Source organism: Nannospalax galili, unplaced genomic scaffold, assembly GCF_000622305.1.
Source record: "Nannospalax galili isolate Female #2095 unplaced genomic scaffold, S.galili_v1.0 scaffold901, whole genome shotgun sequence".
Classification (NCBI taxonomy): domain Eukaryota; kingdom Metazoa; phylum Chordata; class Mammalia; order Rodentia; family Spalacidae; genus Nannospalax; species Nannospalax galili.
Genome location: NW_008344555.1, coordinates 462,832 through 477,369, shown reverse-complemented (window position 1 = coordinate 477,369; position 14,538 = coordinate 462,832). Strand labels below are relative to the sequence as shown.

The following is a 14,538-nucleotide window of genomic DNA, read 5'->3' as shown; positions in this document are numbered from 1 at the left end:
GTTCAAAAAAGTTTGCTAATTTTATTTTTTAAAGCATTTTATCGGGGCTGGAGAGATGGCTCAGCGGTTAAGAACACTGGTTGTTCTTGAAGAAGACCCGGGTTTGAATCCCAGCACCCACATGGCAGCTAACAGCTGTCTGTAACTCCAGTCCCAGGGGATCCGACAGCCTCTTCTGACCTCCGTGGGCATTGCACGATACGAGTGCACTTACCTACATGCAGGCAATACAGGCATACACATAAAATAAAAATAATAAATTTTTAAAGCATTTTATTTATTTATTACTTATTTTGTATGTGTATGTGTGTATGCCATAATATATGTGTGGAAGTCAGAGAACAACTTTCAGAAGTTGGTTCTGTCCTTTCACCATTTGGGTTCTGGGGATTGAACTAGGATCATAAGGCTTGGTGGCAAATGCCCTTACCTGCTGAGCCATCTTGCCTTCCCTTGAAGAAAGTTTTAGTACATACATACAGTCTAAGCATTCTCATAGATGTTGGTGATAGGAACATATTAATAGGGAAAGTAAATTTTCAAACTGTGTCAGAGTATGGCACATAAATGGGAAATGCATATGAGAGATGGTGATGTGCAGGAGTAACAAAGATATTTATGTACTTGGCTGGCATGGAGCAGAGTTTCAGTTCTGGGATAGGTATGCTTTTTTCTCTGTTCAACAGATTGTCTTGGGAAACATTTCTCTAGAAATGCTTTAGAGATAATTATCCCCATCTTCAATATCATCCATATCATTTATGCATGGCATATATGGAAAGTGACTTTTGGTGGGGGAAAGGGAAAATTAGGCACTTCTACAGTCAATTGGAATTTAAATACTGTTTCCCATGAAGTGTGACTTTGTTCTAAGAGCTCAGGAAAACAGTATTCTCACTAGTTCTACCTCATGCCTCTAGGATTAACCCCAACCTGCAGAACCATATATGAGTGGGCCATAGCTACTTATTTATGATCCATTTATTTTTTTGGATTTATTTTTATTTTATGTGTATGAGTGTTTTTGCAACACTCATGTGCAATCATGAGGGTGTCAGATCCCCTAGAACTGGAGTTACAGATAGTTGTTAGTCGCCAAGTGGGTACTGGGACCCAAATCAGCATCCTCTGCAAGAGCAGCTAGTACTCTTAACTACTGAGCTGTTTCTTCAGCCCCACCATCCATTTCTTGAAAACTATCTACGAGCAGCTTGGTTTCCCTTCAGGTTGGAATCTAGAGGTAATTTAAATTCCACTCCACAAGCACAGTGGTACATATTTGTAGCCCTGTAGTTACTGGAGAGGGTAAGGGAGAAGGATCACATGAGCCTAGGGGTTTGAGAGGAGTGTGGGCAATATAGCCAGAACCTGTTTCAGAGCAAAAGAATACTCCACTCCATGAACATTACTTAGCAGCTAATTTCTTGTATTTGCTATATTAATAAAAGGTTTAAAGGAGAGAAAGTGTGACAAATGTATGAGGGAGGGGGAAGGAGGAAGAGACAGAGAGATGTAATGTATCTTAAGAAGGCAATAGAGAAAACAAAACTGTTTGCCAGGACAAGTCACTTCTCTGAAGACTAGGATAATGAATTGGTGGCTTATACAAATACCAGATTTCTTACTGGGTCTATTTTCCCATAATGTCTTATGTTTTAAAGAAAGAAATGACCCAGACCTCAGATCCTTTAAGAAAACTCTTATTTGGCCACCAAGGCGTATGCCTAAAATCCCAGCACTGGGTGGGAGACTAAGGTATGAGGATTTAAATTATGACTTTCAGTCTAGCCCAAGCTACAGAGTGAGACCCTATCTCAACAAAACAAAACAGAACAAGAACAACAAAAACCACACCCCCAAACAACAAAAGAAACTTCATAATCATTTTTTGCTTCAGATAAATTGATATTATCTGAAATAAAAAGTTTATTTCAATTTCAGTAAGACCATTATTCAAGCTAAAAAAAAAAGTTGTGGGGTTTTGTGAGATTTTTTAAACTATATTTTCTTTACATTTTTTAAATTAAAATTTTTTTGGTCTTTTTGAGATAGGGTCTCCCTGTAGCCCCAGCTGTCCTGGAATTCACTATGTAGAACAGGCTTGCCTTGAATTCACAGAGATCGGCCTGCCTCTGCCTCCCAAGAGCTGGGATTAAAGGCGTGTGCCACCACGCCCGGCTTAAATTTAATTTTCTGTGTATGTGTGTGATGCTTGGATCTATGTAAGTGCACCCGTCCATGCCATGTCCACAGAGGCCAAAAGGCGGGGTTGGACCCCTTGGAACTAGAGTTACAGAAGATCATTAGCCACCCCTGGTTACTGGGAACCAAATCCAGGGTTGTCTGCAAGAACAGCCAGTGCTTTAAACCACTGAGCCATGTCTCCAGTGCCTTACTATATTTTCTATCTTGCCATATTCCAAATATGGAAAAAGAAGAATTTTCTGGCCAACTATACAGTGATTACTTGCTGGTTCTTTCTGATTGTCAGTTTTATACATAGAACTCCAATTTGTAAGAATATATTATATTGCAATTGACATTGATCAAATACTGTGTAAAATTCTGGTTTACAGGTAAAGAAACTGGAGAGGGCCCAGAGGAAAATAATGACCATGACTTTAGTTTTGAGTAATGGCATCCAGAACCAAAATAAAATAGGTAAACTTCACTAAGTATTCTGAATCTTAAATGCCCTCTTTATTTTCCAGTTTTTCAAATGTGAATAAACCTAAGTATATCAAAAGACCACAGAAATTTTGAAACCAGTTAAAAATAATAGGACTGTGTAGAGATCTGTTCCATGATACATCGCTCCCAGATCTTTCCCATCATTTATTCATTATTCATTCAACAGATATGTATTTAATGCCTACTATTTGACAGTCAATGTTCTAGGCACAGAGAAATCTGTCCTGCAGCTCACATTTCAGAGGGGAGAGAGATTCCAGAAACAACAGTAACATAACAAACATGATATATATATATAGAGAGAGAGATCTACATATATAGATATATCTATATATATATCTATATCTATCTATCTATCTATCTATATATCCGTTTGGAAGGTGATTTAAAATCAGAGTAAGGTAAGGAGATCATACATAGGAATGCTTCAATTAAAAAGTGCAGTAAAACCAGGCATCTTTGAATTAAATACTGATGAGCAAACTGATAAAGATGACACAGTTCTGTTGAGGTTGATGGGAAAGAATGGTAATCATACTTTACATTTATCTTATGATATACAGTTTACAAAGCTGTGTCACTCAGTCAGAGGTACTGAAGGAGTTAATAAATTACGTTTTGTCAGAGAGTCCATTCACACAAACGTATATCCTTAGCTGTCTGGAGCTAAGGAGTGATATTTGAGACATGGTTGATCTGAAATCAGTGTGAAGTGGAAACGAATTAGTGAGCCTGCCAACAGAGAGCAGAGCAAAAAGAGGTCAAGGGAGACCCTCACTACTGAATGTCCACATGTTAGGGAATGTCCACATGTTAGGCGGTGAAGACCAAGAAAAACGAAGAAAGGTTATTTTTTTTAATACTGATGGGACAGCGTTTTTTAAAATCTCTTTATTCTGTCTTATTTCTTCCTGAAATGCGTGCTAGTTTATTTAATGACAAAAGTCTCGCTGCACCACACACTTTTTCGCGTGGACGGGAACCAACATTTTCCGAGCGTCCCTTGCATGCCAAGTGTTTAGGGCTCCAAACCCCCAAGTTGTTACCTTCCACACTCCATTTATCTCCACGTTTTAATACCCTTGCCACCTTCCGCGGTGCCAATTCCCGGAGGTCAGAAGCATAGGGAAGACCCTACGGATAGCAAAGGATTCGGCTCGAAGGAAAAGCAAATCAGATATGGAATTAACAGAAAACAACTACCGAGATTCTGAACCAGGTACCCACAGTCTCCACCAGCACCGCCAGCTCGGCTCTCGTCTCCGCCCTGCCTTCTCCATAAGTTCCGCCCCTTACCAGAGTCCTGGCGCTTATTTGTCGGTGCCCTTCACCTTCGCTTTCCCATTGGTCCCATTTCCTCCTGTTCGTTCAACGCCTTTCGCTCGGCTCCGCCCCTCACAGAGAAACTGCACTGCGCAAACTCGAAGAAGGCCCTGGCTGACCTTTTTCCGTGCCGTTTTCTCCTTCTTCCTGGCATTTGTGTTTCCGTGTTCTCAGGGCTGGTAGGTTTTTGCTCCGCCCTAACACTTCGCGCCCAGCGCTCCAGTGACGTCATGTTCCTGCGCTGCGTGGACGCCCGCCGGTGGAAGGAGGAATAGCTAGCTCAGCGGCCCTTTGCCTCTTTTGTTGGGCTGTCGCTCCTTCCTAATCATGGCGCCATCTCTGTGGAAGGGGCTAGTAGGCGTTGGCCTCTTCGCCCTAGCCCATGCTGCCTTTTCTGCTGCTCAGCGTAAGTGGCACGGGGACGTGGACTGTTCGCGCGTGGGACCCCTGGAGCAAAGTGGAAGCGCTCCCCTAAGGGGCTGTTGGGCCGAGTGCAACAGAGATGACCATTTGAGACCTCGTGATTTGGGATGACTCAATAGAGCAGTGCAGGGTCCACGGTGGAAGGTTTGGAATTAGAGGGTTGTGGTACAACTGAGATTGCAGAAAGGTTGCTAGGGGTTTGAGAGACGCTTCGGAGTAGGAGTCTTAACCCGGAACTTGATCAGGACAAGGGATGTCAGATCCAGCAGAAGACAGACCAGACAAAGTTTGGGATTGAGAACTTTGGATGCTTGTGATCTCATGACAGCTAAGTAGACAGCATCCTGGGCACTGCTGTCCAGGCAGAGACTGTGAAGTTAAGTGACCAATTGCCTCAGGGAGGCACTGTGACATGGGGAAAGAGCAGTGGACTGGGAGCCTGAAGGGCTGCCTGTTAAAATCTTGCTCAACCGTTAAATCAGTGTGACATTGAGCAAAAGACACGTGCTATGCTGCATTATAACATTTAATCTCGGGTCTTCCGTTGAAGTTGTTCTGTGTTAAGGTGCTAGAGGTACCGTGATGCCATAAGGGAAATCATAGGCGGATCATAGGTGAATCAAATGCATCAAGAAATAATTACAGTAAAATGATACGGATGTACTAAATGGTGTCTTTATATATGTATGTATGGGCAGTAGCGTTGGAAGGACCTGGGGAAAGTATACTAGAGCCTTACTGCTCATAGTGTGGTCAGTAGACTAACATCATGATTATCACCTGGGAGCTTGTTAGAAGACACCCAGGCTCCACGTCAGACCTACAGAATGAGAATGTGTATTTTAATAGATCCCTCAGTGATTTGCATACACATTAGTTTACGAAGCATTGTCCTGGAGATTAGAATACACTAGAGTACTGTATTATTTTCTACAATAAGCTTAGCTGTAAAATTATACAATCTTAGAGCAAGGGAAGCCCTTGCTTGAAGTCCAACCCCTTCATTTAATCAAGGAATTTGTAGTCCATTTTTCTTTCTTAAAATGCATGTAAAATCAATATGCCAAAGAAGTGGTTGGCTTCTATGCTACAAAAAGTAATGCTAATCCCAGGTTCCTCAAAAACCTCTTCTATTACAGTCAGCCTTATCTCTATGAACTGCTTCAGGCTCATCGTGGCCTGTTTTATCATCTTGCGTGAGTGACAGATGGTCAAGCATGAAGCCTAAACAGCTAAGCATAATTTTTCTTTCAGTAGTGCAGAATATCTAGAAATTCTGAAACTCTTTCACCAAATGATCAAACAGATCATAATTACTTAAAAATCAATAGGGGGCCTGGAAAGATGGCTGAGTGGTTAAGAGCACTGGTTGCTCTTTTAAAAGACTGGGGTTTGGTGCCCAGCACCAACACGATAGCTAACAACCATTCCTAACTCCAGTTCCAGGAGATCTGATGTCCTCTTCTGGCCTTCATGGATATTGCAGGCAAAGCACTCATACACATAAAAAACAAGTAAAATTTTAAAAATAAGATAAAAATCAATACGACTACAAAAACTTTAATCCTGGGGCTGGAGAGATGGCTCAGCGGTTAAGAACACTGGCTGTTCTTGCAGAAGGCCCGGGTTCGAATCCCAGCACCCACATGGCAGTTAACAACTGTCGGTAACTCCAGTCCCAGGGGATCCGACAGCCTCTTCTGACCTCCAAGGGCATTGCACTCGGATGCACTTACCTACATGTAGGCAATACATGCATACGCATAAAATAAAAATAATAAATAAAATTAAAAAAAAAAAAACCTTCAATCCTGAATGATACTGCTAGGGCATAATGAAGCCAGAGTGAAAATAGGTACAGACACGATTCTCTTCAGTGGAGTGGTGCAACTAAAATTCCAGGACTTCCATTTCTGGCTCTAATACCACTTAATTCTGCAGTTGCTGTAACTTCAAGGTGGCAAGGGATGAAGGGAAGCGATCAGGATTTGCAAGTTGTTAACCTTGAATCATACCACCACCAGCTCTTCAATTTTTCTGTATTTTATTGTATCTCACTCACCAACTCTAATATGTGTTCAAACACAGCGTAAAAATCTGAAAGTGAGAAGTGTTTTTTAGGATCAAAGAGATGCAGAACCTTTCCACTGGCTGAGTTTCCACAATTGTAAAATGGGAATAATGTGACAGGTAAACAGGATTTAGACTGCACTACTATATCAAAGGTCACTATGGCAAAGATGTGTATGCTACAATAACATAGGATGCCAGCTGATGCGATATCACATGACACAACTAGTGTCAAAGGCAAATACTAGTCTTTTGCCAACATGAAAATTGTAGAGGACTCATTACAATGACAAATTCACAAGGAAGTCTCATCACTTGAAAAATAACACAAAATCCTGTAGTCATCCGTTGCCTCTGGCTCTGAACCCTGGTAAGTTGATCATGCTCCAGGGGTTGGCCTTACACCTGAGTATTTTCAGAACACAAACTTGATGAGATTTGAAAAAAAAGTGGACATGTAGTTGGTGGGGTAGGGAGGTGGGGGTGCATCTGAGAGGAGATAGAGGAGGGGGCAGCATGTGATCAAAATACATTGTATGAAACTCTCAAGGGATTAATAAAAATATTATTAAAAATATACAATCTTAATTCTAGATTAAGTAGAACAATGCCTACTTAATAATATACTTTGAACTTAAAATATTGCGATTCTTTTGAGTGAATGTGTACTGAGTCTTTGTTAAAAGAGCATGTTTTCAAACATACTAAGGTTTTAATTTTTATGCATTTATTTTTCCCTGGAGTTACAGATGGTTGTTAACTGCCATGTGGGTGCTGGGAACCAGTGCTCTTAACCACTGAGCCATCTCTCCAGCCCTCAGACATAATAAGTTTTAACTTACAGAGCTTCTAAGGGCAGGTTTAAAATCAAAATCAAACCAATCCCCAAAGTAGTTTTGGATTAACCTTCTACTGTCCCACTTCCAGCTAGCTCTCGTTTTAATGAAGTCTAACCTGACACTTTAACACTACCTTTGACACTAGGCTTCATGCTTGACCATCTGTCACTCACACAAGATGATAAAACAGTCCACAGTGAGCCTGAAGCAGTTCATAGAGATAAGGCTGACTGTAATAGAAGAGGTTTTTGAGGAACCTGGGATTAGCATTACTTTATGTAGCATAGAAGCCAACCACTTCTTTGGCATATTGATTTTACATGCATTTTAAGAAAGAAAAATGGACTACAATTTCCTTAATGGTATGCTTTTGGTTTATAGATCGTTCCTATATGCGACTAACAGAAAAGGAAGATGAATCACTGCCAATAGATGTAAGTTGGTCATTTAGATTTCATTAAATATATATTTAAAATTAGTCACTTTGCTTATGATAATTCTTTTACTTTTTATTTTCTTTAATTTTATCATTTTCGAGCATGACATATAGCATCTGTTATCTGCTTTTCATTGCTCTGTAAAACCTAAAGATTTTTTTGAAATCTTTAAAAAATTTCTCTAGTAGATTTTTTTAACTGTAGTTGAAATTATCTTTTTGGTCGGACATGGTGATTCACACCTGTAATCCCAGCCCATGGAGGCATTGAGGCAGGGGTAGTGTTGTCAGTTTGGAGTCAGAGTAAGACCTTGTATTAAAAACCTAAAAACTAAAAGCAGAAAGGAAAAAAAAAAACCTGTATAGAAGTGACCATGCCCACAGTATGAGATGACCTTAAAAAGTTGGATATTTGGGGAGCTGGAGAGTTGACTCAGTGGTTAGGAGCACTGGCTGCTCTTGCAGAGGACCCAGGTTTGCTTCCCAGAACCTACATGGCTGCTAACAAACCTGTTTAACTCCAGTTCCAGAGGATCCAGTGTCCTCTTCTGACCTCCAGCAGCATTGCATAATACTGGGTGCACTTACATACATGCAGTCAATAAACTTGTACGCATTAAAAAATTAAAAATGATAAATAAAATATTTTTAAAGGCTGATTATTTGCCTCAAATTTATATAAAAGTTCTTTTTTAAATTATATTTAATTTTGTTTGTAGTCTGTGCATGCCACATCATGAGTGTGGTGGTCAGAGAATCAGTTCTCTCCTTCCAATATATGGGTCTAAGGAATCCATCTGGCCAGCCCAGATGTTCCTTATTAAAATAAAGTTTAATAAATAAAGTTGATAATATATTGTTTATAGACACAAATATGTGATAAAACTAAAGGTGTTTTTTCTAACCTGAATTAATACATATTCCCCACTTCACTTATAATTTCCTATCTTTATTGGATTAGAACTTAGGAAAGTAGTAAGTACTTCATAACAGAATTAAACAATAGGTGTGAAAATTTAAACTGACAATACAAAGTTAAAGCAATAGTAACAACAGAACTCACCCCAATTCTTGATCGGTAACCATTTACTCTCTCTCCTCCTCTCCTCCCCTCCCCTCCCCTCTCCTCTCCTCTCCTCTCCTTTTTGAGACAGGGTCTCACTGTAGCCCCAGCTGGCCTAGAACTTGCTGTGTAGACCAAGCTGATCTCTATCACACAGAGATTCACCTGCCTCTGCCTCCCAAGTGCTGGGGTTAAAGATGTGCACCACCATGCCTGGCCACATTTGCTCTTAATAGTTTAAAGTGCATCAGTACTGTAAACTTCTTGCTATGTATAACCAATGCTAGTACTTTTTTTGTATATGTATTTTGTCGTACTTAATCAAAACAGCTCTTTTAGGCTGGCAAGATGGCCCAGTGGGTACAGGGGCTTGCCGCCAACCCTGAAGATCTGAGTAATTCCTGGGAACCCACATGATGGAAGGAAGAAACTAACTCCCACAAGTTGTCCACTGACTTCCACACTTGTGGCTGGCATGCATATACGTAAACACACACACACACACACACACACACACACACGCACACACAGATATGAAACAAGCAACAAATTAAGGTTAAAAACAACCCTTTTTTTCCTCTAAAAATCATTACACATGGGTATATGTTGTATGTGCTTTTGTAGTTAGCTTTTTTCTATCTTTTTTTGAGACTCCTGATTCTGCTGCTTCCGTCTCCTGAGTGCTGAGACACTGACTTTATAGTTAGCCACTACACTGTGCCACAACACTGACGTTATAGTTAGCCTTTTTTGGACATAATTTGTTTGCAACCTATTTTCATGGCAGTTCATAGACTTAGCACATTCTTGCTTACAGTACATTATATGAAAGACAATCTCCTTGGTGCTAGGGATAAAACTCAGTGGTAGAGCGTTTGCCTAGCATGCACAAAGTTGTGTTTGTTCCTCTGCATCCTATACATTGCGCACAGTGGCACAAGTGTGGAATCCTACCACTTGGGATATAAAGGCAGGAGGATCAGAAGTTCAAGGTCTTCCTTGGCAACATGTCAGACTGAGACCCTTTCTCAAAATATTTTTTTTTAAAAAAGACAATTTCCTTGCTATATCGGTGGTTGGAATGTAAAATAACATTATAGATGACATTGGGTTTTCAGTAATAATAGCCTATGGCTAATTTTGACTTTTAAGTTGTTTATAATCAAAGATACAGTATAAATGACTGTTAACTTATCTTCCTGTCACCTCTTTTTGGTAGTTACACAAAACACATATATTCATTTCTATCTGTTTTAAATAACTTTAATATAGTTATGGCAAAAATTGTCAAATTTTAAAGATTTGATTAATCACATGACAATAGTCCTATAATCCTACATTGGTTAATTTCAAACATTCAGCATTATTGCTTGCACAACCTCTTTGGAAAGCAGTTTGGTGTTACGTAATACACGGGAACATGTGCATAGCCTGCACTCAGTTTCCACTCCTGTGTACCAGGAAACATGGAAGAATATTCGTGTTGACAATGCAAAAATAGCAGGAAACATCCCACATTCCCTGAAATAATGGACTAAATTGTGGTATTTTCAGATGATGAAATTCTAAACACAATGAAAAAAACTAGACTACTATAGCCCAGATGAATCTCACAAGGACAATGTTGGAGAAGATAGCTAGATTCAAAGGAATATACTTGTGTTCACTTAAATGAGATTCAAAAGGAAACAGTAGGATACTATAGATGTCCATAAATAATTCATAAACAGGAGGAAAATTGTCAAGAAAAGCAAGGGACTGATTAACACACAATTAGGGACAGAAGTTAACTTTGAGAAGGAGGGTAAGGAAATAATGGGAAAGGGACTTGAAAGGTTCTGGTAAGCCAGGCTTGGTGGCACATGCCTGTAATCCCCACACTTGAAGAGGCTGATGCAGTCCATTGCCAGTCCAATGACAATATAGTGAGGCCCTGTTTAAAAAAAGATGAAGAAAGAGAGCAAGAAGCTAGGAATTTCTTTAGCTGGATGGTGGGTAAGTGCTTTTTATTGCCTTTCTTTACATTGTGCCAGTATGCTTCATGTCCTCTCTGATACTGACCAGTAACATTACAAAACAATTGTAGTTGTTCTTGGAAACAGATACTGTTCAGTACTTGAGTTCTAAGTGGCTTGGTACCATTCAGGACTCGGGTCATTTTGCTTATTTGAGCATGCTAAGCCTACTAAGTATCAGAAGTATTGTAGTTAGAAAATTTTCTTGGGTTTGAGTGCAAATCATTTTATGTGAGAATTGACTCCTTGATGAATGGCCCTGACAGAAAACCTTGATAGATGTCACGTGGAGAGGGAAAAAGGATTGTAAATTTTTCAAAGAGTATTTGTATGCTATTTGGTAATCTCCGTGTTCATACTCACAGATAGTTCTTCAGACACTTCTGGCCTTTGCAGTGACCTGTTATGGCATAGTTCATATTGCAGGGGAGTTTAAAGACATGGACGCCACTTCAGAACTAAAGAATAAGTAAGTTCGTTTTCTGAAGTATTTCATTTCAGGGGAATTCATTTTGCTGAGATTATTTACTGTATCTTTTCTGCTACATAAAAGTTGATTTTGTTTTTACCTTTTGGTTATGTAGTTTGTAGGCATAATGAGGTAAAAATATTGAGCCAATGTTTGCTATGATAGGAAAAATAGAAGTTGAAAGCCAGGTGTGGGGGCAAATGCCTACAATCCTAGCACTTTGGAGGCAGAGGCAGAGGCAGAGGCAGGAGGATGATGAGTTCCAGAACAGCCTGGACTATACAGGAAAACCCTGTCACAAACCAAACCAAAGTAAAAAAGGACTGAAAAGAAAAATAGAGGTTGAACACCTGGTTATTAGTATCAGATTAAGGTATGAAGTCATAGTAGCTGCCAGTGACCTACGATTTCTAGGTGGCTGGAGTGATAAATGGATGGAAGTAGATATCTAGAAAGATAGGACCTCAGAAATTTTAACCCAGCTCCTTCCTTTCCCTCCTGTCTCTTCTCCGTCTCACCACTTCTTCCCTTCATCCTTGTGTCTTTGCCCCCTCCTTTCTTATTCTTTGTCCTATTGTCCCAGATTACTTTGGAAAAAAAAGTGATTTTCTGTCTCCTCTATCACTTGAACCTGATCTGTGCCATTCACTCTGCCCTCAGGCCTCCCCTTTCTATGTCCAGATTAAAGAATATTTGTTATTCTGTTTTTTTCTCCTCTTCTAAGCTGTCTTCACAAGCTTTTGTTTGCTTTCTTGCTCCATATTTTTACTCCAGTTTGTTCAATTCCATCTCTGAACTTTAGCTACCTTCTACCTTACCCTCAAAATGACAACTATTTACAACATTTTCTTCGAAGGATTCACAGGAAAGATCTGTGTGCTAGAGGAAGCTCTTCCCCTCCTTTTACTTCAATATTTCCATTTTAAATAGCCACATATTAGGCCTTCTGTTTGGTATAGGCTATGCTTGAGTGGCTAAGAGTGGTGATCTTTGAGATTTGATTTTTTTTTAAACAAAAATTTACAAATTGTTTATTTGTGGAATTTTCCATTTAATATTGTCAGAGGATGGCTTGATTATGATGAACTAAATCTGATGAAAGAAGAATCATAGATAAGGGAGAACTTTTTGATGTATTATAATAGTATAAGTAATAAAGGTAATAAAAATTAGAATCAAAAGTTTGATGATCCAAACAGCAGTTGGTCTCAGAGGAGATCCTTGTAAGATGGAATGGTAGAAGGCAGAAATAACACATTTGTATTGCACTTTCCATACTACGTTTGGCTGTCTGAGGATATTCATTCATGACTGACTTTAAAGGTATAGAAAAGCATGCAAAGGAAATGGAAATTTTAAGTAACTCGTTTTTTTTTTTCTTCACAAAGGAAGGGTTCTGTTCTTTACGGAAAAAATAATATTTAAAAGCAAACACTACAAGGTCACATCTTGAAATGTTTATGGACTTTCTTTAGATAATACAAATCACTCTGGAAAAGAAGAAAGGTTATTCACTAACTCCCATGCCTTTACAAAGAGTCTTTGAAGGATCCCAGGCAAGAAGCCAGAAAGAAAGAAGCCAAACAGAATGGCATCAAGTAGGGGGTAGCAAAATAATTAAATTTGGCTAATAGCACATTCAGAAGGCCAAAATGAATTTTTCATTGTGCTTGAAAGATTCTTAAAAAGCAGATCCATGAATTGTCTTATGGCCGGAAGAATGAGAGCCAAATGAGACTAATCAAAGCTGTAGTTGATACTGGTTCTGGAGACACTTTATAAGTACTGTTAAGCTGACAGAGGTGGTTGAGGTGAACTAGTATTATTATTGATAGGTAGCTGGAATGGTGAAATTCAAGGAAGTCAGGACTTTATGCTTATTTCCAGGTTTATTTTCTTTGTACAATAAAACATGGAAATACAGTATAATTATCATTTGTAGTCTAATATCGGGGATCTGTTCGTATTTAAAAATAAAACTCAAAGCAAACTCATAGTTTATTAGAAACCTGTTTATTTTTCAAATAGGCTTTTATAAAGGTTTATCTAAAACTGGTGTTTTTTTTTTCTTTTAAGGACATTTGATACCTTAAGGAATCACCCATCTTTTTATGTATTTAACCATCGTGGTCGAGTACTGTTCCGGCCTTCGGATGCGGCCAGTTCTTCAAACCTCGATGCATTGTCCTCTAACACATCCTTGAAATTACGAAAGCTCGAATCACTGCGCCGTTAAGCTTTCTACAAATTAAATAACAGGACAGACACAGAATTTAGTATTGGAGTTTGGGGTGCAAAACACTCCCCCCAACATCAGTATTTATATTTCAGACCGAGTTAAAAAGAAATCTATAGCCCTTATTTGTACATTGTTAATCAAATCATAAATAGTGTATTAAGTTATCTGTGAAATAAGTGTTTGGTCTTTCATATAGAGTTTTTTTTTTTCATTTGAAATAATTCCCATCTTTTGTAAGTCACTGTTTTGAACACACTTCTTTGAAAAATGTTGGAGTTTTGTGATTATTTATTTTCTTAGCTTTCTTTTCATTTGCACTGCAGGTTATAGGAATCCTTTTTGAAGAACCATGTGACTCCTGCATTTTGCAGCAGTTAGTAAAATTGCTTCTCCACGAGACCAAAATGGTGGCCTCTCAGTTTTGACGTATCCTTAAAAAGTGGCTCTGCCTTCGCAGGTACTTGCCAATTTTCAGTTTATCCATGATTTCTTACTGGACTCCGCTCCCAGAGACCTTCTAACATCAGCTGTCTTGTTTATCATTTCTGAGATTCTGTGTGCAGTGAACAAGTTTTGTGTCAGAAATTCTAGTGTAACAAATATATTTAACAAGTTCAACTTGTGTAAAGCTACTTGTGTTGTTTTGTTGTAAAATTTTCACTGATTGTGTAATGTTAGACTAGTTGAAGATAGACCAAAAAGACAGATAATTATGTCATTACCTTGCCTGTATAGAATAGCATTCACAGAGAATAACTGATTGTCATTGGCCAGTCTCACTCACTCCAAGTCTGTTAGTTTATTTCATACTAAACTAGTGAAATCATGAAAATAAAGGATACATCTCATTTACTCTAAAGGTAAACACAAAGAAATTGTGCCAAATGTGTTCTCAATATTTGGAATTATGTTTAAATTCTCAATTAAGGCCATCTAAGAAATTGTTTTGTAGCTTCTGATCATAATTATC

General features: G+C 38.9%; 1 protein-coding gene across 1 annotated transcript in view; it reads left to right on the top strand.

The window, feature by feature from the left end:
• Nucleotides 1–4,114: 4,114 nt before the first annotated feature.
• Mmgt1 (membrane magnesium transporter 1) overlaps nt 4,115–14,538 on the top strand; it is a gene marked incomplete in the record, with an annotated part of 31,491 nt that continues 21,067 nt past the window's right edge. Inside the window, 4 exon segments of the mRNA XM_008840689.3 lie at nt 4,115–4,420; nt 7,728–7,780; nt 11,226–11,329; nt 13,406–14,529. Coding sequence (XP_008838911.1) covers nt 4,342–4,420; nt 7,728–7,780; nt 11,226–11,329; nt 13,406–13,565 — 396 coding nt within the window.